The sequence below is a fragment of the Mustela nivalis genome, assembly GCF_964662115.1.
Source record: "Mustela nivalis genome assembly, chromosome: 16".
In the NCBI taxonomy this organism is placed as follows: Eukaryota; Metazoa; Chordata; class Mammalia; order Carnivora; family Mustelidae; genus Mustela; species Mustela nivalis.
The window spans coordinates 66,209,786-66,236,475 of NC_139035.1; the positions used below are offsets into that span (position 1 = coordinate 66,209,786).

The 26,690-nt window shown below is 52.9% G+C and overlaps 1 protein-coding gene across 3 annotated transcripts; it reads left to right on the plus strand.

Moving 5' to 3' along the window:
- The first annotated feature begins 5,400 nt into the window (after positions 1-5,400).
- Positions 5,401-25,599, plus strand: FCRL4 (Fc receptor like 4). Of its 3 annotated transcripts, none has more exons than XR_014304037.1 (12): positions 5,401-5,559; positions 7,354-7,374; positions 9,446-9,691; positions 10,752-11,009; positions 11,302-11,586; positions 12,389-12,676; positions 17,955-18,068; positions 19,557-19,584; positions 20,084-20,166; positions 20,398-20,928; positions 24,690-24,721; positions 24,819-24,858. XR_014304037.1 is itself a non-coding variant. In XM_082703175.1 (12 exons), exons 1-12 carry the CDS (start codon positions 5,424-5,426, stop codon positions 24,933-24,935), a joined length of 1,677 nt encoding a protein of 558 aa, XP_082559301.1. In that variant the 5' UTR covers positions 5,401-5,423; the 3' UTR covers positions 24,936-25,599. The 3 variants fall into 3 exon arrangements, 2 of the variants coding, with proteins under 2 accessions (XP_082559301.1, XP_082559302.1); XM_082703175.1 differs by having other exon boundaries at positions 20,398-20,466; positions 24,819-25,599; XM_082703176.1 differs by lacking the exon at positions 24,690-24,721 and having other exon boundaries at positions 20,398-20,466; positions 24,791-25,599.
- Positions 25,600-26,690: the final 1,091 nt, after the last annotated feature.

Consider the following 26,690-nt stretch of genomic DNA (forward strand, 5'->3'; position numbering starts at 1 on the left):
GGCCCCGATCGATGGGACAAATGGAGGCCATCACACTACACATCTAGAGGTTTAAAAGTTAGAGCTCAATCTAGTAAACTAATAACACAGATTTTTATCCTGCTGCCTTGACAAATACAGCTCCCAGCTTGACCTGGGAGTCTAGGTTCAAATGGAAAATTCTTGGATCTTTCGGATTCCCTATAGAAACTGCAGTGCAAAGAAAGTAAGCTTCTGGTGGCTGGCCCCAACCCTGCAGTGTCCTCCTTCTGCCCCAACGCCCAGCTCCACGGCACAGCAGAATACATGCGGACAAGCCAGCCTGCACGCACAAGCTTCTGACACATCCTGCAAACAGTACCATCTGTGTCAATCCCTCAGAAAAAGATGAGCAAATGTGCCAAAATGTTAACAGCTGGTGAATCTAGGTAAAGGACAAGCCAGTGCTCATTGTGCTATTCTTGCCATTAAAAAAAATAATAATAAAATACAGGACAAAATTAGCATTTTGTTTTAAAAAGGTAATAAATCTCCAAGTTGTGAAGTGGACTGACTTTAACCTGTAAAGCTCACAAGGGACAGAGCAAACCCACAGGAAGGCCTTAGGCTGCAGACCTACTTGCACAGTCTCCAGCATATGTGTGTGAGTCATGGGCCTGGAATAAAGGGCCCTAAAGAGCTGTGTTTCTCAATTGACCCATGCTTTTTTTTTTTTTTTAATATTTATGTATTTATTTGAGAGGCAGAGAGCATGGGGGGCTACAGAGGGACAGGGAGAGAGTCTCAAGCAGGCTCAGAGCTGAGTGGAGAGCCTGACGCGGGGCTTGATCCCACAGCACTGAGACCACAGATGGAGCCGAAACCAACAGATGGATATTTAACCGACTCAAACCCCCAGGCACCCCTCAGTTGATCCAGTTTTTGAACAAAAAGATCTAATATGTTCATGAACATGGAAGAGTCTAGACTTAGAACAGGTAACCATCTTGGAAAATTTTCTAATACCAGAAGTGTCTTTTGCCATTGGAGGTTAGAACTCTCTATGTGTATATGTAGGAAACGTGAAAGAACTCTTGCAGATAGCAATGGCCTCCAAAGATGTGTCATGGAGCGGACGCGCTGCCTTCTCTCTGAGGGTCAAAGCTGACCGTTCTAAGGATTTATTCCTCCATCACTCGTGAGTCAGCCTCAGGACGATGGTCACACAAACCACAGCAGCTGGTTTGAGAGCAGAGGCTGTTAATACCAAGATTTATAACAAATTTATCTGTTCAGGTTTTTTTTTCCACTCATAAGGTCCTCTCGAGATGACAGATTTCCTGTCCCTCACTTAAAAATGCATAACTTTCTCCCAGTAATGAAGAACATACCCACATACCCAGCACCCAGATCTTACATTCTAAATGCCATTTTCCACAGAAAAAGACAGGGAGCTTTGGAGGAATGGCTGATTCTAGAGCTGGGGCAGGAAAACACAAGACAAGACCAGAGAACCTTGTGGTGCCAGAAAGTTCTGGAAGTGCTCAGGAAAAAGCATAAGGATGAGGACATGTCCAAGGGATCTACGAGCTAATCTGAAAGAGCCCCCAGTGGCTGATGCTGGAACATTTGGACAGTGAAATAAATGAGGTAGTGTGGATGGTCGCCCAGCGCACAAAATAAATGCACCTGAGTCGGAGGAGATAGAAACAAATGATTGAATGAATGAGTGAACACACAGACAAATAAATAAATGAAGGAGAAGAGACAAGTCTTCCCCACAGAGCTGGAATTTAACCCCTTCCTTGTCCCATCCCCTGAGGGACAGGACCCAGGGCTTGTTTCCAAACAGCCGAGTGTGGAAAGGGACAAACAGCATCTTCACGTTGAAGAGACCTGGGGAGACCACTGGAACCCCGTGGTCACAATGAGCAACCCCTGCAAGAAATCATGTCACTACCACAGATTCCCTGGTAGGACGTGACAAGAAGTACCCTCGAGTCCTGTGGCATCCTTTCTGAAATCCCATATCCCTAGGCTCATGTTTTCATGGGAAAGAGTCAGACAAACCCAGACGGGAGACATTACCAAATATTTGGCCAATGTTCCTCAATACCATCGATGTCACCAAAAAATCCCAGGAAGACAAAGAGACGGTCACAGACCAGGGGAGACTAAGGAGAGGTAAACAAATGAGATGTGGTATTTTGGATGGGATACCAGAAGAGGAAAGGGGTATAATGAAAAACCTGGTGAAATCTGAATAAAGAGTAGAGCTGATCCTAAGGGACCCATCCTGGGTTCTTAGAATTGACAGGTGAACCGCGATAGTGTAAGATGACATCGTTCAGGGAAGCAGAAACGGGTGAGGGATACAAGGCACTTTCTCTCCTGTTTTTGAAATTTATTTGAGTCTAAACTCACTCCAAAATTTAAGGTTTATTCTTATGAGGTACAGAGTTTTGTTTTTGTTTTTGTTTTTAATTTTTTTTAATTTATTTGACAGAGAGAGCACAAGTAGGCAGAAAGGCGGGCAGAGAAAAAGGGGGAAGCAGGCTCCGTGTTGAGCAGAGAGCCCGATATGGGGCTCGATCCCAGGACCCTGAGATCGTGACCTGAGCTGAAGGCAGAGGCCCCAACCCACTAAGCCACCCAGGTGCCCTGAGGTACAGAATTTTAAATGCTTTTTTATTCTTTGTATATGAAAAAGATCAGGATTTTCACAGTTTCTTACAGTTACTGACTACAGGTACCACTGTCTCCCTTCATGTAAAATCTAAATGCTGTTCCTGATTAATCAAGACACAACCTAGTAAATTGTGGTATACGCAACCCATGGCTGATATTTCGAAATGAAACCACAGTTTCGGGGCCAGGAACTGAAGCATCCATTTCAGTGACTCAAATACAAAAAATAGTACCTGACTTATTTAAACTATTTACGTCTTTGGAAGTTGATTGTAACATGACCTGTGTGTTTGGACATCTTATACCATGTCAAGAAGGCAAAATTTCATTTGATAATTAAAATCCACTCATTCAACAAAACTGATGCCAGAAACAAGGGCACAAGGTAGGACTTCCACTTCCCCAGGTCTTAGTCAACCAATAATGTTCAAGTTCCCCACTTGTGTAAACCACTCTTGTTGGTTGGAAACTGTATCGGTCCCAGTTCCTGGCCCTAGAAGAGTCATAGTGACACTGTTCACAGCGGGCCGGGTTCTGGGCCCCGAGCTCTGCAGCGTCACTGCCCTCGCACATACTTTGATACCAGCACCTCCCGCAGCGGTTATCACCTTCACCTCCTTTGTCCCAGTGCTGAGAGTGGGCCCCGAGGATGCTGATTGGCTACTTGACCAAGGTCATATGAACAGATAGGTGCAGGGCCAGGATTTGCATCCAGAAGCATCTCATCTCAGCCTTCCTGAGACAACTGAGAGCCACTGAGACAGGGCAGAGAGGTCAGAGGGCTGAGTGACGAAGGGCCAGATGCCGCCTTGACACCCTGTATGTCCCCAGAGCGCCTGATGTCTGTGGCTGCTGTGGCTCTTACCACATTGTACAAGTCTTGAAAAAAATGTAGTTTATTCATCTTCCTATGCTTCTCAGGTCCTGGACATTGCCTGCAACATAATCAATGTTCATGTAAGCCCTTGATAGAGAAAGAAGCTAGGGCAGGTCAGAAGCACGTTGTTCTATTAGAGCAATACCGACCACTCATAACTCATCCTCTGATGTCTTCCACTCACGGAAAGATCAAGGGTCTTTTACTCATGGGTATCTCAAGGGTGAGGATGACGGTGACGGTGACAGTGACCACTTTCCACCCTTGCTCATGCTTATCACTGTGTCCCAGAATGCTTCCTTCTCAAGTCAGGTGTCACTTCCACTGAAAAAGTCCTCCTGGGTTTCCAGGATTGGGTTAGATTTCCCTCCTATTGAGCTATCAGAACACTTCCCACTCTGTAGCTAACTCCCTCTTCTGCCTGCTCCACCAGAGTGAAAGTGTGCGGAGTCTTGCTTACCACTACACTCCCAGCTCCCAGCCCCGTGCATATCATACCGTTCTAGAATCACTGCACATGTGTTGAAACGTTCCTGTAACAGATTTTAGATTCTAGAACACTAAGTCAAAAATGTTACAGTCCATTCTCCAGGAAGAGCGAGATGGGGCTGTAATTCATTCTGCACTCTACCTCCTAATCAGATTAAAGTCAGTTGCTTCCTCCAAGACAAATGAGTCAAGGTATTTTCATATACATCAGACAGGCGATGAGCTGTCTTGTGATTCAGATGCTTCGTCGCATGTGGACGGTTGGCCGCAAGTGGTCTGGCAGAGGCCCGAGTGTCAGAGGCCTGAGTGTCAGAGGAGAGTCTTTCTGCACTGGAAGAGAACCTCTTGGGGTGCCTGGGTGGCTCAGACTGTTGGGCGTCTGCCTTCGGCTCAGGTCATGATCCCAAGGGTACTGGGATCGAGCCCCACATTGGGCTCCCTGCTTGGCAGGAAGCTTGCTTCTCCCTCTCCCATTCCCCCTGCTTGTGTTCCCTCTCTCACTGTCAAATAAATAAATAAAATCTGAAAGAAAGAAGGAAGGAAGGAAGGAACATAAGAAAGAAAAAGAAAGAAAGAAGAAAGGAAGAAAGGGAAGGAAGAGGAAAGAGGACTCCTCCAGCTCTGGCGTGGTTCAGGTTCATCCTGGGATTATGCGAGTCTCAGCAGGGCTGCCGTCTTGCCTGGTATCTGGAAGCAGAGAGAATGTGTTGCGCCGTCCTTGGGAGAAAGCGGCTGGAATTTCTGAAAATACAGTAACTCAAGCTTTAAGAAGCTTTTCCCACCAAGAAGTCAGAGCAGTACTTCTGTTAAATAGTGACTTTTGTCACCGGGAGTCTCTGACATCGGGTGCCACGCTGCCGGTATTTTAAGAAAGATTCTTCTTCTTCTTTTTTTTATTTTCAGCGTGGAACGCCTGGGTGGCTCAGTTGGTTAAGCAGCTGCCTTAGGCTCAGGTCATGATCCCAGCGTTCTGGGATCGAGTCCCACATCAGGCTCCTTGCTCGGCAGGGAGTCTGCTTCTCCCTCTGCCTCTGCTGCCATTCTGTCTGCCTGTGCTCCCTCTCTCCCCCTCTCTCTCTCTCTGACAAATAAATAAAATCTTTAAAAAAAATTTATTTTCAGCGTAACAGTATTCATTATTTTTGCACCACACCCAGTGCTCCATGCAATCCGTGCCCTCTCTAATACCCACCACCTTGTTCCCCCCACCTCCCACCCCCCGCCCCTTCAAAACCCTCAGATTGTTTTTCAGAGTCCATAGTCTCTCATGGTTCACCTCCCCTTCCAATTTCCCTCAACTCCCATGTCCTCCATGCTGTTTGTTATGCTCCACAAATAAGTGAAACCACATGATACTTGACTCTCCGTGCTTGACTTATTTCACTCATTCTTCTACTTCCCTTTTCACTTCATGACTGCTGTGAGCTGTTCTCAGAAGCACCTGCTGTGCTGGCTGCGGGCCCAGGAGGGGCCTCTGTGCGCGCTGCCGCTCCTCGGGATCCCGGGGCACGCTCCCATGCTCCTGTGGGCGTCTCTGCTCGTCCTCGGTAAGTGCTGGAGAGGAAGCCTCTGCTCCGGGGGGAGACCGGGCCAATCCACGAGCAAACGCCGGCCCCGGCGGGCTGTGGCACAAATGGGCTACGCTCTTACTTCAGGACCACAGGGAATGAGCAAAGAGGAAGATCTTGAGGGCTTGGGAGAGTTGATTTCCAAAAGCACATCCCTCACTTGTTTTTAATTGCCCACAACGACTCCCTCCTACTCCAGAAGTGGGTTTATTTTTCCATGTAAAAAAAAAAACTAGTTAGGAGCTGCCTAGCTGGCTCAGTCGGTAGAGCGTTTGACTCTTGATCTCAGGGTCGTGAGTGTGAGCCCCACGTTGGGTGTCGAGATGACTTAAAAAATAGAATCTTTTTTAAAAAAAAGAATCTACAGTTAGATTTTAGGTCCTAACTAAGTCCTAATTAGGTCACCTCCCTAATCACAGATCATGAAGGCTGAAGGGTGTGTGGAGTCTGGGTGGGTGCCCTGATTGTGAGCTGACGTAGGACTGAGCTTCTGCTGGGGACGGTCGTCCCTTCTCCGTAGCCCACCATCAGGTCTGCTCCGATAACTGCAGGAAGCATGAGCGCAGCAGAAATAAGGTGGTTTCCTCTGGATGATTTCCCCTGCTTCTGTACCAGTTTTCAGTGTTTGTCTAAGTGAGGCACAGGTTTCCTAGCAGCTCCAACGAGGGAAACAAGACCTGTCAGCCAGTCGCACACTACATGGTTAAGAAGTGTGTCTGTCTTCTGCCCGGCGGCACGTCCGGACCCCAACTAAAGGGAGAGTTATTCGTGTGGCTGCGCATCAGGGGAGCTCGGTGAGAAGCGAATGAAGGGGGACGCCGGGCCCAGCGCAGTGCTGGGCGGCGGGAGGACACAGGGACGCAGAGGACAGTCTCTGCCCCCAAACGCTGACCTTCTGGTGAGGAAACCAAAGGACAAATGCAAGAGCATTGGACTTGAAAACCCACGCAAAAATATTACTCTGTGGGTCAAGATAATGTGTGATAATTATTCATTCTTGCTGATAGTAATTAATAATTAAATGCTGAGCCCTGATTTACCAGACACTCTTCTAGGAGCATCGCATGTATTGATCTGTCCAAGCATCTAACAATCAATGAGCTGGAACTGCTATAAACCCCATTTTGCAGATAAGGGAGCCAAGGCACAGAGACAGTCATTTGCCTTAAGCTCCATGCCGTGGCCAGGTCGGGACGCAGACCCACCTGTGACACTAGCACTTCTAGTCTCCGTCCCGCGCCGCATGTCTGAGTGCCAGTCCCGGAGAGCTGCGATCGCGGTGTTCTTAGCCTAGAGCAGCGTGAGGGCACCGCAGCCCCGAGGCATCCAAGAACACTTCATGGAGGAGGTGGCTTTTCTCAGGGTGTGAGGGCTTGGGTATGACTTGGCTTTTCTTGGTACTGAAGGAGACTGACACTCCAGGCAGGGAGACAGAAGCCAAGAGGCAGTGGCAGCCACAGCGTGGTCGGGTCTGACAGACAGTGACAGGGGCCATCAATGGAAGACTTACCGATTCAACTCATTGAAATAAGACTATAAGGTCACTTTTATGGTCCCTGTGTGACAGATGAGGAGCGGGAGGCTGGGGAGCCCTCCGCAGCTTTCCCAGCACCACGCCACTCCGCTTCAAGCCTCGGTGGCCCCGGCTTCTCCAGGGGTGGAGCCGGGCCCTCCTCTCCCACCCTCGGTGGAGGGGGGCGGGCAGTGGGCTCTCTGGGCGGGAGCGCTCGGCTCTGTGCTTTGTGCTGACCGTGGCCCTCACCTCTCTTGCAGCGCCGGTCATTGGAGAGCTCGGTAAGTCGGTCCCTTTCTCCTTTCCTTTGTTTCTAGATATTCTAGTGACCATTTCTGGAAGGAATGCTGGTAAGGGGGGCTTGGTCCCCGTGTCCTTGTCCTGAGGACTCAGGCAGGGGAATGTCACCCTGTCCTGCAACCCGGACCCTAGGAGCTGGGAGTCCCACTCTCGAGCCAAACCCACCATTGTGTCGGGTGAAACTGGGGGCCTGGGACGCAGGACACAGAGGTCAAGGAGGGGCGTGCCCCCACCTGATGTGGGGTGCTGGCCAACCTCACCGAGAACACAGACCCTGGCGGGACACTGGGAATAGGCTGAGACCCCAGGGCGGTCGGAGCGGGGGGGCCCAGGGCATAAAGAGCTCTGCTCCCCCACCCTCCCTGGCCCAGCCCAGCATGGCCACAACCACAGGCAACCACCCGACACCCCAGCACGCTGTGTAGACGTTTGCCTGTGAAGAGCTCAAATCGCAATGCCTTTGAGCGCCTGTCCTCTGGTCATCAGGGACCCCTGCCTTCCCGGGCCAACAGAAGGGTCTCCAGGTGTTGTGGTCGCCCCTGAAAATCCCTTCGAGAGCACCGCGTTCATCCTGGGGGCTGCTTGCTGTGGTCCGGCCCCAGCCAGCAGGTGCGCACGCCCTGCCCTGCGGCTCCGGGCTCTGCAGTCCCTGCTCAGTGCTGTGGACACGGACCCTCCCACACATCACTGCCCAGCTGGGAAGAGACTGTGACTTGACAGGACTTTGCTAAAAGCTCCAGGATGGAGAAGCAAAATACAGGAAGTGTCTTAGGTCAGCGGCTAGACGTGCTTACGCTAGAGATCCCTGACCCAGCCTCACTGACGAGGCCCCGACGAGAGGAGCTGTCCTGCAGCACACAGCAGGGGCAGCGGGACCGGTGAGCAAGCAGGTGGCTCCCCTCAGCAGAAGTTTCCCCTCTCTCGGGCACGAGATCTGCTGCCCGGTCCCCATGTCCCCTCCCGGAGGCTTCCCGGGAGCACAGACAGTGGGGATTCTCTTCTCTCCAGGAGAAACATGACCCCTGCTCACTGGGAACATGGGATAATCTGTACAATCCTCTGAGAAAGAAAAGGTCCACAGAGACCCAGGAATGTCTGTGTGACCAGACAGAGCCCCAAGCTGCTTCGTCTGAAACTGGCGCTCGGCTTCCTCTACGGTGTCTGCCTCCTCCGCGGGGGCACTTCCTGTACACTCGGGTGTAACTGAAAGACCGAGTCGGGCATTCTTGTCGACGAAGGCAAGACGACTCCAGGTCTCAAGCTTTAAGAACAGCCACGGTCTGTCGGTCCTTAGATGCAGGCGCTCCTTATCCGAGCGTCAAGGTGCTGAAGAAGGAACCCACTTCAGCGGATTCCACTTAAAATTTTATGGTGAATTACATACCCCCATAATTGAAATTTTAGTTTTGAAAAACAAAATAATGCACATGGAAATAATCTGGCTTATTTTCTGCTTCGCAGAATTTAGATTACCCTAGGCAATTTGCAGAACAAATTGAATCGAATATTGATTTTTTAAATGTGGGAGTAGCTGCGACTTCAGCCATCCTGACGGCTCGGGGAGCAAAGCTGGGGGAGGAGGGAGGCAAGTAAAACTGTAAGAGAGCTCCCCCCACACCCTGTCCTGACCTTGACCTTGCTTCGCTCCCTCACTGCAGGGGTGAAGCCTCCCACAGCACCCCCACTCCCGGCCCCTCTGGCTCTCTTCCCCTGACATCCCCTGACCCAGAACCGGATCCTGTGGCCGCTAACTGCTCCCAGGGTCCTGAACTCCTGCCTCTCACAGGAGTCCGGGAGGACACGTTCCACGCCCCTTCCCTGGCACAGCAGCGCCGGCCTGGTTAGCCCAGCAACACGAGGCTCTCGCAGCCGGCAGCGGCAGCAGCAACAGGGGGGCAGGGGTGCGAGAGCGTGTTTCCAACAGGGAGTACATCTCAGGGAAGAACAACGTCTCTTTCCTCTTGGTTTATCCCTGAGGCACCCGTGAAGCAGCCAGCTGTCGTGCGAGGCACAGAGGTCTCCTCCTCAGGCTCCGTCTCTTGCCTCCTCCAGCTGCAGCCAAGCCCGTGATCTCCCTCCATCCCCCATGGACCACCGTCTTCAGAGGAGAAACCGTGACTCTGACTTGCAATGCGTCTCGCGTCCACACAGCAGAGAACAGGTACCGGTGGTTCCTCGGGGCAACAGTGCTACGTGACACCCCAGGAAACACCCTCAAGGCCCGTGACTCTGGAACGTACAGGTGTCAGACCCGGGGCTCACTCCTAAGTGACGGTGTCAGCTTGATCTTTTCTTCAGGTGAGCAGGAGGGTGGGTGAGTTCAATCGATAGAAGTGGTTCTGACGCCTCCTAGTCCCCTGGAGTCGGCCAGACCCGAGGTCCTTCCTGCGCCTCTAACCCTTGACCCCTGCCGGCTTCGTGTCCTGGAGTTCCTCGTGTCTACACGGACTTCTGTTGACGTTAGAGTGCCATCGTCTGACGGCCATCTGCGGCCCTCCCTGTGCACTTACACAGCGGAGGCAGGAGTTCATTTTAGGGGGTTCAAAACAGAAGCCAGCTTAGCGCCGGCCCTCCGGGGAGGCACAGCCCCCGGCAGGACGAACGACATGGACCTGCGCTTACTGAGCACCAAGCAGGTGTGAAAAGTGGCCTCGGACAAGAGTGCGGAGGAGGGAGTCTCCGCCTCAGGCCTGTGTCCCCACCTGTCTCGCGCCTGTCCCTTCTCTACTCCCACTTTCGGCCTCAGGGGCTCTGCTCTCTTCCTGCGCTCTCGGGTCCTGCTTGGCCTACTTCCCAGAGAATGGTTGGGGCCACTGCACAGCCCTGCTCCGGGGAAGAGGCCGTCCCTCAGTCACCGCAGACAGAGGAGCCAGAACGGGCCTGTCACGCAGAGCTGAAGAGCAGGAGAACGTCCTCACGGGACCCCATTCCCCATCCCTCCCCCCCGCGTCTGTGTCTGAGAACGAGCCTGCTGCCGGGCGAGCCCCCGAGGGCGGTGACCCTTCCTAGTCTGTTTCCTCTGCGGTGACGCTCGCTCTGGGACCCTGGGAGCAGGCTGGTGGCGATCCTTAACTGTGTTCCGCTATGTCGGAGTGTCGCCCACACCCCACTCAGCTCTCCGTCCCCGCGTTAGAATCCTCATACGATGAATCTGTCCTTGAGTAGGAAGCAGGGGTCGAGCTGGAGTGTTTGGGGCTTATTTACGAAACAGGTCATGAGCATCGGGAAGAAACGAGTGAGCCTGGGCCGGAGCCTAAATCCTGTGGAAGAGAAAAGAGAGCCAGTGGAGCCTCGTGAGCCGAGCTGCGCGGAGGGAGGGTGTCCCTGAGTGACAGGCGCTGGTCTCTGTGCTTTCCAGGACCGCTCGTCCTTCAGGCTCCGGCCTCCGTGTTTGAAGGTGACACGCTCGTTCTGCGATGCGGGGTGAGGGCGGGAGAGAAACTGGGCCCTGTGACGTACAGCTGGAAGGGGAAAGTGGTCTTCTCCTCTCCGGAAGCCCGAGACCTTGCGATACCACAAGCAAGTCTGAACAACAGTGGCTTTTACGGATGCACCGGATTTCTGCAGGGAAATCGTTACTCATACAGGTCAAGTGCCAGACATGTTCACATCCAAGGTACGCCCTTCGTCTCGTGTCGGCTGCTGAGTCATGTCAGGGCGGGGAGGGCCTGATGGGGGACCCGTACGTTAGCGCCCCAGCTCCGGATAAGGACAGCCGTGGGTCCTCCCGCAGACACAGCGGGGTCACTGCCCGGGGAGCTGCCGAAGGGCAACAGGATAGCGGGGTCAGCGAGCCTCTGTCTTGCCGTGTGTCTGTCTGAAGTTTCCCAGAACCAAGCAGCCAAGCCTGCCCATCCCGGGGCTCTAAGTGACGCATCCTGAGAACTTGGTTTCCCTCTTGTCTCCAGAACTATTTCCACAACCAAAGCTGGCAGTCATACCCTCCCAGCCCATGGAGGGCGGCTCTGTAAACCTGAGCTGTCGGACGCAGCTGCCCCTCGAGCGGTCGGACGCCGTGCTGTCCTTCATCTTCTTCAGGGACCGTGGGGTCGTGTTATCGAACTGGAGCCGGTCTCCGGAACTCCAGATCACAGCCGTCTGGAGGGAGGACTCGGGGTCGTACTGGTGCGAGGCCTTGGCAGCCGTCTCCGGCATCCGCAAGCGCAGCCTCCCCCTGCAGGTCCGTGTGCACGGTGAGTGTCCGAGTGGCAGAGAGCCAGGGCTGTGGCACCCTCCCCTGCAGCTCTCCATGGCCCTGTGCAGGGAGGGACCACCCAGCACGGATGGATTTGGTCATCCTGATGGACACAGGCTGGCCCTGGAGTCAGGTACTATAATAGAATCACACGGCTCATTTCCACCACTATCCGCCTGAAAACTCAGACTTCCTTTGGAACTCCAGCACCTCGAAATCATAGAGGTGGTTCGTGAAGTTAGATTCGAGAGTTAGGGAAAACAAAACCAAGAAATAAGGTGCCCTGAGCCGACACATTCTAGAAGGCCAGATCTTGGGCAAACCATTGAGGAGATGAGCCTCAGCCTCTTCCTCATCAACAGCAGCAAATGATGGGCGTGCCCGCCGAGTGCAGCGCACAAGAGAAGGATGCGCAGGGAAAGGTAAATATGGTGAGTGTCACCTTGTCTCAGGGACCAAGCAGGACTCCTGGAAACGGGTGTGGTCCAGCCCGGCTCCAGGGGGACCTCTCTCTCTGTCCCCTGTCCCTGCAGACAATCCAGCCAGCCAGCCAGGACCTCAGACAAAACTCAAAGGCTTCTCCAGGGGCAGCTAGGTTTTCTCTCCAGCAGTTTCGTGTGTCAGGAACTATTAAATCGGGTGATGTTCTAGCTCCGAACTCCACAGGCTACAGGCTACAGAGCCCCATCCAACATGCCAGCCCTGCCCTCCCCGCACAGACCCTCACTGGCCCTCTCCTGCTCACACAGGTGTCCCGGCGGCCCTCACCTGCCCTCACCTGTCCTCTTGTGATCACGCAGGTGTCCCAGTGTCTGCCGTGCTCCTGGAGACCCTGCCCCAGGGGGGCCACGTGCTTGCAGGGGAGCGTCTGGTCCTCGTCTGCTCTGTGGCTGAAGGCACAGGGGACACCACGTTCTCCTGGCACAGAGAGGACACGGGGGAGCGTCTGGGGAGCACACGTCAGCGTTCCCAGAGAGCAGAGCTGGAGATCCCTGCTGCCGAGGGGAGTCACACAGGGTGGTACTACTGCACGGCGGACAACGGCCTCGGCCTCGCCCGCAGCGGGGCCCTGAACGTCACCGTCACAGGTGAGGCTGAGTCTCCATGGGCTGGCCCGCCGGCCCTCCTGGTGATTCTCCTCTTTCTGGCTGCATTTTGCCACTTTCCGTGGTGACAGGCTCGCTCTTTCTTTCTTTCTTTCTTTCTTTCTTTCTTTCTTTCTTTCTTTCTTTTTTTGTTATTGTTGTTAAGTATTTCCTGTCTATTTCCTGGAGGCTTTACATATATCATCTCAGCTAAACTTAGAACCTAACAGAACACACATGATCCACATTTTGTTAGTGAGACAGCGCGACAGGCAGTTTCCAAACACAGATACTAACCCTCGGGTCATGGTGCGGTTCTCCAGGGAGGGAGCGCTGGCCGGAGCCTTTGCACGGGCAGGAGACGATGGCCCGTGTGTGCACTGCTGCATCCCGGGCTGGTGTCCAAGAGCAGCATTAGCTGGTTAACAGGCCCTCGGGGTCCTCGTCTCTCTGTGAGTCATCACAGCACGTCCACCGTCCCCGCAAACCCAACACAGCCGGCCACAGGCCCTGCTTCATCCATTCTACAGGCCTGACAGCCTCAGGGCCCGACCCCTCGCAGGCCGAGAAGCCGACGGGCACGGGGAGCCGACGACGCAGAGCCCAGTCACCTGCGCTGAGGGGACAAGCCTTCCGCTGGGTCCCACGGTTCTGGCCTCTGCTTTCCCCTACTCTGTCCCTAGGAAGCCACACAAGCCAGGCTCCCATGCAGCCCTCGCGGCCCTGCCGACCTTCAGTCCCTCTCCGTCAGGCTCGGTCACACCCCTGCCCTCCAATAACGCTTTCACGGAGGGGCTCCTGGAAAGTGAACTCCTCCGGAGAGTCACCCCGCTCACTCCCTCCGCTTCTGCCCCCTCTCGTCCTGTCCGCACCGGCCTTGCCTCCTGCCGCCGAAGTCGCTCAGGTGAAGGTCTACTGGCCTCCACGCTGCTGAAGTCAGAGGTAACCGCCTGACGCAGCTGGTCCTCCCTCCCTTCTTGGACCACGCTCCTCCCTGACCTCTCAGACTGGCTCGCTCTGGGCCCTCTGCCCATCTGTCAGACTCTCCTGCCAGGCTCCCTCACGAGGTCCTCCCTGGCTCCCCAGCTCTGGACCAGGGGCAGTGGGTCTCCGCCCTCAGACCTCTCCCCGTCTGTGCCCACTGTCTGCGTCGTGCCATCCTGTCTCCTGACCTCAAGTGCACGTTTGACTTCTGTATACTTACGAGTCCCGGCTCCACCTACAGCCCAGACCTCTAGCCTGAGCTCAAAACCCGCACATCCAAGCGCTTACATCAGACGCCCCCCGGGAGTGGCTAAGCGCCATCGCAAACGCGACTCATCCAGAAACACAGTCTTGGTGTTCGGGACTATCCGATCCCGTGTGACGCAGCCCCTGGGTAAACAAAACACCCCCCCACCCCACCGCCCGCCTTGCTTAGGCCAAAGCTCTGGGCTTCATTCTTGACTTTCCTTCTTACTTTTTCTTCCACGTCGAAGCCACTGCCAGTCCTGCTGGCTCCACCTTCAGGATACAGCACGGAGGTGACTGATTCCTCCCACTTCCACGGCCACCTCCTGACCCAAGCCCCTAGGCTCCTTCCTGGGTGACTGCATCACCCCAGCTGCCCACAGTCTGCTCCCAGTGCAGCATCAGAAGGAACCTCTAAGTCATGTTGCTCTTCTGCACGAAATCCTCCCTTGGCTTCCCGCCAGCTCCAGAGGGACAGCCATCATCCTCAGTGGCCCCGATGTCCTGTTGCTCTGCCCTGATCTCCATCCACCCTCCCCTTCCCTCCTCCGCTCTGGTCACCGTGACCTCCTGTCTCCTCCTCAAGCCTTCCAGTCATGGTCCCACCTCAGGGCCTTTGCACTTCTCTCCCATGATACTCTCGTGCTCACCACTCATCTCCCCCAAGGTTCTACTCCCTTTTTAGTGCAACCTTCCCAAACCACCTGTTTAACCCAGAAGCCCTTCGTCCAGACACCCCTTCCCCAGAACCCCCTGGATTCTTCCTCGAAGCACTTATCCCTGGCCTCCATGCCATGTCTCTGTCCCTCCCACTCCTCCCATACTCGCCTCACGAAGGCAGGTCTTTCTTTTGACCACTATTGTATCCCCAGTGGCTGGACTAGGGCTTAGCCCATATGAGGCATTCAATAAATCTGTACAGAGTCCGCGAATTCTACACACATCATTTTAGAAACCAGAGTATCCATCCCAGAAGACCAGGATATCAGTATCGCCATTCTACAGAAAAGGAGTACAAAGCCCAGAAAGATTTGGTATCGTTCACAAGGTCACAAAGAGCACACCTCCACGCAATCATTTAGCTCAGAGAGACAGAGGGCGTCCGTCCTCCAAAGAAGTGGTGCCCAGGCAAGTCCCGCTGTTCATCCACCACACTGAACAGGCAGAGGACGGTGCTGTGTCTGTGAGCGCTGAGCCCTGACGGAACTGTGACCCTGAACTGTCAGGGGAGCAACTGTGGGAAGGGGTGCTACACGGGCGGCCCAGCTGCTCTGCCTTTTTCCCCTCAGCTCCCTCGAGGCAAGTCCTGTGACCAAGGGGGACCTCCCCAGGCAGGTCTTCCCATCAGCGGATACCACGGGACTGTCTGCCTCTCGATCTGGAAATTTCTCAGTCAACAGTGAGAGTGGCTGAGATCCCCAGCACAGACGGGCAGAGATGGGGGGCTCGTGTCATACGGATGGTCTTCCAGGAGGGAGAAGAGCCAGCAGAGAGACCAGCTGCTGAGGGCCACCACCACCACCACCAAGACATGCTGGCCTGGAACCCCACAGGGGCTCTGACAGGGGGAGACCTGCTTCTCCAGGAAGCCTCTTGTCCTGAAAGATGCCCTCGGGGAGCCCAAGGCTGCACTCCCTGAAGAGGGCCGTGAGGAACCTGTTGGAAATGCACACGTGTGTGAAGGCGTTCACCTTCCCTTTGGATGTGAGGTCAGTAAAACGCATCGACCCCCCGTGCTCTGGGCGGCCAGCCGGCGGCTCACACAGTCCCTGGGCCGGCTTGCACGACCCTGCAAGGCAGACGTCGTCCTCTGTTAAGGAAGCAGATGATCTCAGAGATGAAGCAGATGTCAAGGATTCGGGGACATATGGCAGAGCAGGAATTTCTCACCAGATCTTTTTCATGCGTGGACCTTTTGCAAAATCTCTGTGCTCAGAAACGGGAGAATTTCTAGCAACAGAGAAAATCTGCAGTTGCTGGGAGCACCAGGCTAAGGGGGGGCTGTCTGAGCTCATGCGGTTTTAACAACAGAAATTCATTTCTCATAGCCCTGGAGGCCGGAAGTCTGGTCAGGGTGGTGTGGTCAGGTTCTGGGGGGACCCTCTTCCTTGCAGACAGCTGCCTTCCTGGAGCAGGTGTGACAGGGGTGAGACAGAGAGAGAGACAGAGCGATGTCTGTGGTGTCCCTTCCTGTAAGGACCCTAATTCCATCAGTGAGTCTGGGGGGCGGGGACTCGCTTCCAGATAGTGATTTCACTTTCTTCAAATACATCCGCAGAAGAGAGATTGCCGGATCATATTTTTAACTTTGTGAGGAACCTCCATCCTGTTTCCCACAGTGGCTGCACCAGCCTACGTTCCCACCAACGGGGCACGAAGAGCTCCTTGTTCCTTGTCCTCACCAACACTTGTTACTTCTTGTCATTCTGATAAGGGTCATTCTCACAGATGTGAGCCGATATCTCACTGTGGCTTAGGCTTGTGTTTCCCTGATGACCAGTGACATGGAGCCCCTGGTCATGTGCCCATTGGCCACTGACACATCTTCAGAAATCTTTGCTTCTGTATTCATCCGCCATATTGCTCTGTACTCTCTCGTGCTGTCCGTATCTGACCTTGGTGTCAGGGTGACGCCGGCCTCAAAAAATGAGCTTGGAAATGTTCACTCCTCCTCAGTTTTGTGGAAGACTCAGTGTTAACTCTTGTCTAAGTGTTTGGAAGAACCCACCAGTGACACCATCTGGCCTGGGCTTTCTTTGGTGGGAGGGTTTGTTACTGAGTCAATCTCCTGCTCATCACCGGTCTGTCGGACCTTAACTGACTCTGGTTTTTGCACACGTGGTTGCCCCAGCAGGCAACCCAGCAGGGGAAAGTTGCTCTCTAGGACACAGCAGCCCAGCTGCTCTGTCCGCAGATCTCCCCCCTGGTTTGGCTGTCATGGTGGGGAGGCTGGGCTCACGACCCCCATGAGCTACTGCCTGCAGGCAGAACCATTCATAGGTCAGGCTGGGTTTGTTGACTTTGTCAGGAAGGGAAACATGGGGACAGAAGTGTCACGGACAGCCAGTGGCCACGTGTACTGCGTGCTCACTTTGTGGCAGGACTCACAGGGGCAGAACACCGTGCCGTAAACGGCAAAATCGCCAGTGGTAGCGTCGTTCTGACCCATGGATGTTTTCTGTGTAAGTCTGTGGCACTGGCATCTGAAGTCTGAATTGGGTTTACCTGGGGACCAAGTATCTGCCTGCAAAGCACCTCTACCCCCCACTCTCTGCCCCTCTATTCCTGTTTGCTCTTCCAATAAGCGTTTATTGTCTGCCTCCCCTCTGGACAATAAGCCCCTGGAGGGCAGGGACCCCCTGTCCTCTTCACTGCTCTGTCCTCAAGGCCTGGCACCAGGCAGGACTCCGTAGATGTCTGCTCAGTGAATGAAGGAATCTGCCAAAAGAAGTCTTTTGATTGAGAAGATAGAACGGACCCAACAGCAAGTCAGAAGCCTCACCAGCATCTCTCATCCCCTCTGGGGCTTCTATGAGGATGGAGACCGTGCTGTTTCCCTGAGGGGTCCCACTGTGGTCTTGTAATGGTGCTGCTGGTTCCCCGAGGGTCCAGTAGGCAGTGCCAGTGCTACGTGAGGGGCTGACACACCAGCATCATGTCATATCTTCCCAGGTGGCCTAGGGGAATTCCCAAGAGGCCAGATCACTAGAAGATGGGACATACAGAGAAAGAGAGGAATTTCCCTTAAATTCTAATTCTGAACCCATGTCGGTGGGTCAGTGGAGGGAGCTGGCTACATTCTCCTCCTCTGGCACGCCCCCCCCCACCCTCAACCTACACCCTCTACCAGAGCACAGAGTCCTGTCCTGCCGCTCAGGCTCAGGCCATGCTGCCCAGACCAGAAGGCTGCCTCCTGCGTGCACCAGCCCTGGCTTGCCCTTGTCTGTTAGACTCCTCCCTCCCCAGGGCTCAGGAGCCCAGCTGTGCTGAGGAAAGGTGCCAGGGCATCACGGCCCTTCCCCCTGGGGCTGACACAGGCTCTTCCCTGCAGGCACTCCAGGGAACAGAAGTGGTCTTATTGCTGCGAAAGCCGCTGGGGTTCTGCTCAGCATCCTTCTTCTGGCAGTGGTCCTGTGGATCTACCCCCGGCGCCGTCGGAACTCGGGTGTGTGCTCTCCCTTACCCTCTGATCCCCACCAGCCACCTGGGTCCCCAGCACGGCCCCCAGTCTCCCCCTCCGCACCCCCAACCCCACAGACCTACGCCCTTCACGGAGCTGTGCAGAGCAGATGCCGCGGTGGAGGGCGGCTTGCACTAGCTGGGTTCGCTAAGGAAGGAAGCACCAATTTTTATGTTAAGTTTCAAAAACCTAATCCAAGCACTTTCCCTGGGCGGGTTTTTGGCTCCTACAGATGGGTCAAGCACACACTGCCGCGCATCCTAAATCCGTCACGAATGGGCAGTCAGTATGTCACAGGGCTCTGAGAGCGGGAGCTGGCTACCCCATAGCCTTCCTCCTCCTTGGAGACCTCCCGGTGCCAAAGCCTGAACCCTCCACCCTGTGTCCCCGAGGGCCAGCCCGCCAGCTCCTCCCCTACCTGGGGGAGAGTCGCGCTCCCACAGGCTTCTCGCCTAGGCCGCGCTCAGACTAGTTTCAGGGGCCAGAGGCCTCATGTGGGTGATGCACAGAGATGCTGTTTGGGCTCTAGAACAATTGCCCACACCCCCCAACTCTGTCTCTTGGTTTTAATCAACCCATTCTGTGGTTCTCAGCACAGCCCCTGTGCCCGGTGTGGGCTGCTTTGAACACAAGCCTTCTCTGAGGGCCAGAGCGGGAGCAGGAGCCCGAGCCAGCTCTGGGCATGACCACCGAGGCTCCCCAAAGTCCTCCGGCAGCCCTCCCGGCTCTGTGCCAGACTGTACTTACTCAGGGCTTCTTGGGGTCGTCCATCGTCACAGCCTTGAACCTTAATCAAGTCTCCAGCATGTCTGACCCAGGAGTGTGTAGCCCTGTCCTCAATCAGTTATGCATTTTGTTCCATCCTTTTCCACATTGTTTTCCTAAAAATCCATGACTGGGTGCATGTTTGAATTGACTTTTTCTTCCTTTTTTTTTTTTTTCTGTTTTGCTTTTTTTTTTTTTTTTGAAGATTTTATGTATGTATAAGGAAAAAAAAGATTTTATGTATTTATTTGACAGACAGAGATCACAAGTAGACACAGAGGCAGGCAGAGAGAGGGGGGAAGCAGGCTCCCTGCTGATCAGAGAGCCCGATGCGGGGCTCGATCCCAGGACCCTGAGATCATGACCTGAGCCGAAGGCAGAGGCTTAACCCACTGAGCCACCCAGGCGCCCTCTTGCTTTCTGCAGGCTTTTTTGTTTAATTTGATTTTATTTTTTCAGTGTTCCAAGATTCATTGTTTCTGCCCCACACCCAGTGCTCCGTGCAGTCCGCACCCCGTAATACCCAGCACCAGGCCCTCCCAACCCCCACCCCTTCCCTCCAAAACCCTCACTTTGTCTCTCAGAGGCCCCAGTCTCTCGCGCTTCCTGAACTGACTTCTTCTGCCCCTTTCTACGGCGGGTTCCCCTGCGATCTCTGAGGACGAGCTCCCTCTGCTGACACAAACGTGCCTTTGCTATGTTTTGCAGGACGTGGTTTCCCCGGAAACACAGCCAGGTGAGGGCTTCGCCTTCCGGGTCTTCCAGGAACAGAATATGCACAACTGTGGGTTCCCACAGTTAGGTCAAGCCGTGTCTCTCTGTCCCTCTGACTACATGTCCACATTTTCACATCCCCGGAAATGACCGAAATCACAACTTCTAGAACTTTCTGACAGCTCCTATCATGGTCTGTGAGATGCTTCTCGCCGAGCTGTCAGCGAGTGGCCAGCCTTGTTCCCGGGCGGCCGGCCCATCCTGTGGTCCTTGGGTCGTTCTCAGAAGAACGGTCTGGCCCTCTATGGACCTGCTGAAGGACCTGCATTCCTGCTCCCGGTCCCCTGCCGTCGGCTGACCCCTCCCTTCCTGTTCCCCCCGCCTCACTATGCCCCTTCCTCTCTGCGTCCCTGGTCCCCTGCTTTCCGCTGACGTACTCCCGTGCCCCCTCCTCTCTGGCCATCCCACGGTCGGCCCCGTATGCCGTTCCAGGGATGATCACGCGTCTCCCTGTCTCGCAGGAGCCCTCCCGCCACAGGCCCGGAAGAGGCGCCCCAGGCCGGGTGCCCTGCCCCAGGGGAGCTGCTGTGGTCTTATGACAAAGGTGAGGAGCCCGGTAGGGAAGCCGTCCCCCTGGAGCCAGGGAGAAGTAATGACCTGGAGGCCTGGCGGAGGCCTGGCGGAGGCCTGGTGTCCTACGGTATCCCAAACCCAGACCCGCAAGAAGCCACCGCCTCACTCCGCGTCCAAGAAGCATGGGGAGGAATGGAGGAGGAGACGGGTAGCGCGTACCTCTGACGGGGGTGGCCTGGAAAGTGCTGTTTGTCCCTTGCAGTGCACGCCGGAGAGGGAGACTTGGTGTACTCCGAGATCCAGTGTATGCAGCTGGGACAGGAAGGGGCCGGTAAGTCCTGGGGAAGATTCCAGCTGCCGACTCTGTTGCTTCATTCAACACGTGCTGGGTGCTGAGCACCGCGGAACGTACACTGAGTCGATCAACAAACAAGGCATGTAAAACCCCCTACAGTGGTGGTTAGCGTCTAAAGAGAGAAAAAAGACACTAAAAACTACAGCATGTATCTTTGCTGATGACCAGAACAAAAACTGAACATCTCCCATCATCGTGAAAATGTGTGTATGAATTTTTCCCCCTTGTTTAAGATTTATTTATTTATTTGAGAGAGAAAGCATGCACAAGCCAGCGTGAGGGCGGGGGAAGAGGAAGAAGCAGAGTCCCCGCGGAACAGGGAATCTGACGCAGGCCTCGATCACAGGACCCCAGAATCATGACCTGAGCTGAAGGCAGAGGCTTAACCAACTCAGCCACCCAGGCGCCCCTGAAAATTTCTTTTAAGTAATGAATTAAGTAATCAAGTGATGAGGTTTACAAGCCACCTACTGTGTCATGAGAACATTTAGAGAGACGTGCTCCCACCATGCATGTATACATAGACAAATGCTCAGTGAGTCTATACAAACAACCCTGTGTAACCAATATCCTGGACAAGTAAGACCTGTTACAAATCACAAAAATTGTGTTTCCCACCATTTCTTGAAACTTGACTCTGAGGGAGATCTTCCCAGCCACTTCAGATGAACATTTTGGCAGCACAGGCTTTTCAACACATTCTCCAGTCTCTCAGGTGACGGACAGCAGGTGGGCACTGTATGTCACAGTCGCCATTCAGCAGCCAGAACACTCAGCCCTCCACTTGTTCAGGCAAATTTCAGGAGGGGAGCTGGCGGGGGCAGGAGGGCAGGATGGAGCTGGCTTTTCTGTTTCTGTGGCTGGCCACCCCTCACTGGCCTGGAGGGCACCGGGGACCTGAGCAGGGAAGGACGTGCTCAGCTGGTGCTTGGGAGCTGGCGTCCACCTGTGTGTCAGCAGGTGCAGAAGTGGACCCTCCCCAGGAGGTGTGTGCACGCTCTCTTCTGAGGTTCCCTGGTGGATGCTCCTTCCCGAGGCTCCTTTGGCACCGCTGGGTATCTCCAGTCCCTGCAACTGTTTGTGACCCTTTGTGTCCTCACACCCCAGCACTCACATCCAGCTTCCTACCGCTGGAGTCCCCTGGTACCCATCAGCCCTACTGGACGGGGCTTCCTTGGATACACCCTTGTCCTCTGTCCAAGCTGAACCACATCCGTCCCTGGGAACACCTGGGGATTCAGGTCCCTGCTGTCCCGGCAACATCCTGATAATCCTGCCAGCTGCATGTCTGCGCTCTCGTCCTTCTAGACTGGTGCATCTCAAGTGTCTTTATTGTCAGCCGGGGGAACACGCAGACACACTAGTACTAGCACGTCACTGAGACACACGCTTCGTAATCCTACTGTGATGCGCTCGAGTTTCTCTTCTACTCAAATTTATTGTTTTAACTAGATTTATTGAGGTATAACCTGCATACAAAGTATAATTCACTAATTTTAGACGCACAATTTGATTAATGCTAACCAACGTATGCAGGCCCAGCCCCACCACCATCTTCAAGACCTGCGGCATTTCCAGCACCCCAGAAAGCCCCTTCCTGCTCCTTTGCAGATAACTTTTCCAGCTCCACGCTGACCACCACTGACCCTTTTTCTGTCCCTAGAGTTTTGCTTCTCTACAATTTCCTGTAAATAGAATCCTATGTAACGTAGTCTCTTTGTCTAGCTCCTGTCCCCTAACAGAACGCTCTGCCCCTCATCCACACTCTTGCATAGCGTAAGTAGCTCACCACTTTCTCTGACATGGAAAAAGGCTGCACCTATTTAATGTATAAAAGTTTGTGATGTAGGGAGAAGCATACGCCAGCGAACCATCGGCATCATCAAGGCCACAAGCATATGTATCATCTCTTAGAGTTTCCTTCCGCCCGCATTAGTACTATTATTATGTGTGCATGTTAGAACACTCAACGTAAGATTTAGCCTCTTAGCACATTGCAAGTGTGCGATACAGTGTCATCAGCTAGAGGCACGATACGGTGTCGTCAGCTAGAGGCACGACGCTGTGTGGAGCTCATCCATCTTGCGTGACTCAACTTTTTGCCTTGTGGCTGTCACTTCCGCTGCCCCTCCCCACAGCCCTTGGGTACCACTGTTCTACTGTCTATTTCTATGAGCTTGTCTATTTTAGATCACACATATGAAGTGAGGACATACAGTATTTTCCTTTCTGTGTCTGGATTATTTTACTTCACACAGCAACTTTCAGGTCCATCCCTGTTGTCAAAATGTCAGGATTTCCTTCTCTTTTAAGGCTGAATCATGCTCGACTGTGTGTGTGTGTGTGTGTGTGTGTGTGTGTGTGTGTGTATCACATATTCTTTATTCATCTGTTAATGGACACCTAGGTTGTTCCCATTTCTTGGCTACATGAACAATGTGGCAGGAAACATGGGATCCAGACATCTCTTCAAGACCCCGACTTCAATTCCGTGCGTGTATATGCAAAAGTGGGGTTGCTGGATCATGCAGTAGTTTTCTTCTGAATTTTTTGAAGACCCTCCATGTGGTTTTTCCACAGTGGTGGCACTGCCTTACACTCCCACCAACAGTATAGGAGGGCTCCCTTTTCTCCACATCCTTACCAGCACTTGCCATCCGTGCCTTTTTAGCACCACCATCTTAACAGGTGTAAGGTCACATCTCATGGTAGTCTTGTTTGTATCTCCCTAACGATAACTGATGTTGAGCACCTTTTCAGTATCTGTTGGCCGTCTGTATATCCTTGGAGAAATGACTGTTCTTTGCCCATTTTTTAAATTAAGTTAGTAGTAGTATTTTGGCTATTGACTTGTGTGAACTCCTTATGTATTTTGGATATTAACCCCTTATCAGATATATGGTTTGCAAATATGTTCTCTCCCATTTCATAGGTGGCTTTTCCAACGATGGTACCTCACTTGGGAATTTAAAATCCCCAGTATCTTTGTGTCTCGTAGAAATTTCAATTGTAACCTGATCTTGAACTTCTTTTACAAATGGTGTCAAACATCATTGCTCCCAATGATCACAAATCCTGAAAAAGGCAAAGCTAAGACGAGCTCTTCTGTCTTGCTGTATTTGGTGCTCACAGAGCCCATCGCTGTATCTGACCCACCCAGATCACCATCTCTGTCTGTCACTCTGCTTCCTCAGGCCATCCCCACTAACTGGGACCTTCGGAATGGTAGAACTAGAGCTGCCTCCAAGTTGTTTCTCTTGACTGATAGCATCTCGCGGAGCCAGCCTGGCCACTTGCTGTTCTCCACCCTCTTCCTTTGACGTACTTGTCTGAGCACGATTGTAGCTAAGCACTCTGTGGCAGGACTAGTTGTCGTTCACGAACTTTACATATTAATGATCTGTAGCAAGATATCTTCCCCAGTTCCTTGAGATTTGCGTGAAGCCCCTAAAATAGAATGTAAAGTCCATATACAGGACTATCATTCTGGGAAGTGAGTACATAGCTTCTATCACATCATTTAAAATATCGATAACCCTGAAAGTTCAATGGAAAGAATTTGATGATAAAGAGAGGAGCCTCAATTGTCCCAGAGGCATTTTTTTTTTTTTTGTCTCTGTCTCCATAAATCACTACGTGGCTCTGATACTTTCATCCTCTTCCCTGAGACTCTGAATTTCTAACATGTAGGATCCTCCAAATCCCTCCTGCTAGCTCTCCCTCTCACTGCAGCTCCACCTCTAGAAGACACCGAAAGTAAGAACTAGAGCCCCGTAATGTGAGACCGAGTTCTCCGTGGGCACACATGGGAGGGTCTCCTGGGAACGTGCCAAGCCACCACGGCGGTGCTCTGAGGCTGGAGTGGGATGGCGGTGCTGTACGCTAAGAGAGGCAAAAGTTAAAAACGAGTGACATTCTGTGGCGACATCTGGTAAAGGAAGGGAACAAGGCTTGTTGGCGTGGAGGTAAGGAGGGAGCTCCCGCACCAGTGGTGCTTGTAAAGAACTTGCAGAAGTCTGCACCAAGAAATGGTAAAACAGAAAATCACGTGTGTCATAGGACATGGTGGGGGGTGGGGGGCGGGAAACATAACCACGAATGGAAAAGTTTCAGTGGCTCCAGCCTCTGGAGGAAAGCTCTCCGGCTGTTCTGAATGGGTCATAGTGCCCGTAGTTCAGTGATACCGTTTCCCCCCACAGCTCGCACCTCCAGAACGTCTCTAGAGGACAAGGTGAGTATCGGTCCCTGACTGTGTTCTGTCCCGTGGTTGCCTCCAGCCCCATCCTCCCTCTCTTTCCAGTTCTTCTTCTATCTCCTTTTCACCCCAGCATGACTCGGTTGTCTACTCTGCCGTGAAGACACGACTCCCAGAGGACTCAGCTGGAGAGCTCAGGTCTCAGGATGAAGACACCGTGAAAAGTTATGAGAATGTCCAATTTGCATGACTTGTCCCTGATCCAAAGCCCAGCTCAAGGCCGTCCTTGGGGCCCCTGGAGTGACAAGCTGGTCCCAGTGTAGCATTCTTGCCCGTGCACATTCACATCCGAAACTCCCAGTTCATCTGCTCTGAAGTGGTTATGGGGCGGTCACCGAGAGACTTGCTCAAGTGACCAGAATCCATGGGTGAGACAAAATCCCACACACCTGCTCTGAGCCTAACCTGTTGTGTTCTTCAGGCTCAAATTTAGGGGAAATGATGAAGGGGGGAGAAGTACTCCTGTTGAAAACCAGAAGCACAAATTTTGGTGAATTGGAATTTGCACATCGACGCAACTGAGTGACTCAGGTCTCTGCTCAACGTGTCTCCAACAGCTGTCCCACTGGGGACCATCTGCATCATTCGGCTTAACTCTGAGTGGTACCTGGATCCTTCCCAGACGGTGCCCAGAGCCACCCCTCCTGCTACACCATTTACTGCCAGGCTTCAGTTGCAGACAGAAGGATCCCCGCCAGTGCTTTACAGGAACAGGAATTTAAGCAGGATATTAAGTACTTTACAAAATCATCTGAAGAGCCAAAGAAGCAGCCTCTAAGTGGAGCTTCCAAAAGCAAAAGGCAACTAAGTCTATGTTATTTCAGACAAAGATTTTTAACATTAGAGAAAAGAAATTTGAGAAATTAAAAAGTTAATAGCCGTACAAATCTAAATTTGAGTTGGAAGTATCAGCATAAGCTGATGTGAAACCCTGCTTAAAAAAAAAAAAAAAGATATTTATTTCCTAGGTTTGTCCAGTGAAAAGGCGTGGAAATAATTAGCAATACGCCAGCAGTGAGCACCTTTCCAGGGACTGTAGTCTCCAAATGCTATTTCCCCACCGTTAAATAGTTGATGTGGGAATAAATCATTCTCCTAATACGTGAAGAAGGAATAAAAGAAACAGAAGACCACTATCTTGACCAGATATTTCATGGGAAACCTACTGATTAGATTATCATTAAAACAGCCTAATATTCTGTGCCTCTTGATGGAAGTATTCAATGTCACCTACAAAGTATTCCTGCCCAAAATATCAAAACTGGATCCTGTCAAGCTTCTAGATCAAACCGCCAGCTCACAGGAACTACATGAAGCGATAGCACCGCGCCGTGAGACGGCACCAGGAGCGCAGTCAAGGAAACCCACACTGGAAACGTCCACAGGACACATGAGCAGGTTCCTCCAACAGATAAATGATGGGGGGGGGGGGAAGGAGGGGGGAGGGTGGGAGAGGAGCAGGGGGGAGCAGGGGGAGGAAGGGAAGGGGGAGGGAAAACCTACAAGCTCAGTGATACTTGACACACATCAACCAAAGGGACCGCCAGCCTCGTTTGCATCCTGACTCAAACCGAGTTAAGAAAAACCCCGCTTAGGAAATTCTAAAGGAAATGTGTATACTAATGTTAAGAAATTAGTATGTTTCAGATGCCTTTTATTTCTTTTTGTTGTCTGATTGCTGAGGCGAGGACTTCTGGTACTGTGTTGAACAGCAGTGGTGAGAGTGGACATCGCTGCCGTGTTCCTGACCTTAGGGGAAAAGCTCTCAGTTGTTCCCCACTGAGAATGATATTCGCTGTGGGGTTTTCATAGATGGTTTTGATGGTATTGAGGAGTGTACCCTCTGTCCCTACGCTGTGAAGAGTTTTGATCAAGGAAGGATGCTTTGGGGTATGCGTGATCGTGTTACAGTTACGTTTCATTTTAAAATTACAGGTATTTAAAA

Excerpts from the sequence above, each read along its gene's own strand:
- FCRL4 (XM_082703175.1), top strand. The coding sequence starts at position 5,424 with ATGACTGCTGTGAGCTGTTCTCAGAAGCACCTGCTGTGCTGGCTGCGG. Across the intron at positions 11,587-12,388 it reads CCTGCAGGTCCGTGTGCACG|GTGTCCCAGTGTCTGCCGTG; the intron begins GTGAGTGTCCGA and ends GTGATCACGCAG. Across the intron at positions 20,467-24,689 it reads GCTGGGACAGGAAGGGGCCG|CTCGCACCTCCAGAACGTCT; the intron begins GTAAGTCCTGGG and ends TTCCCCCCACAG.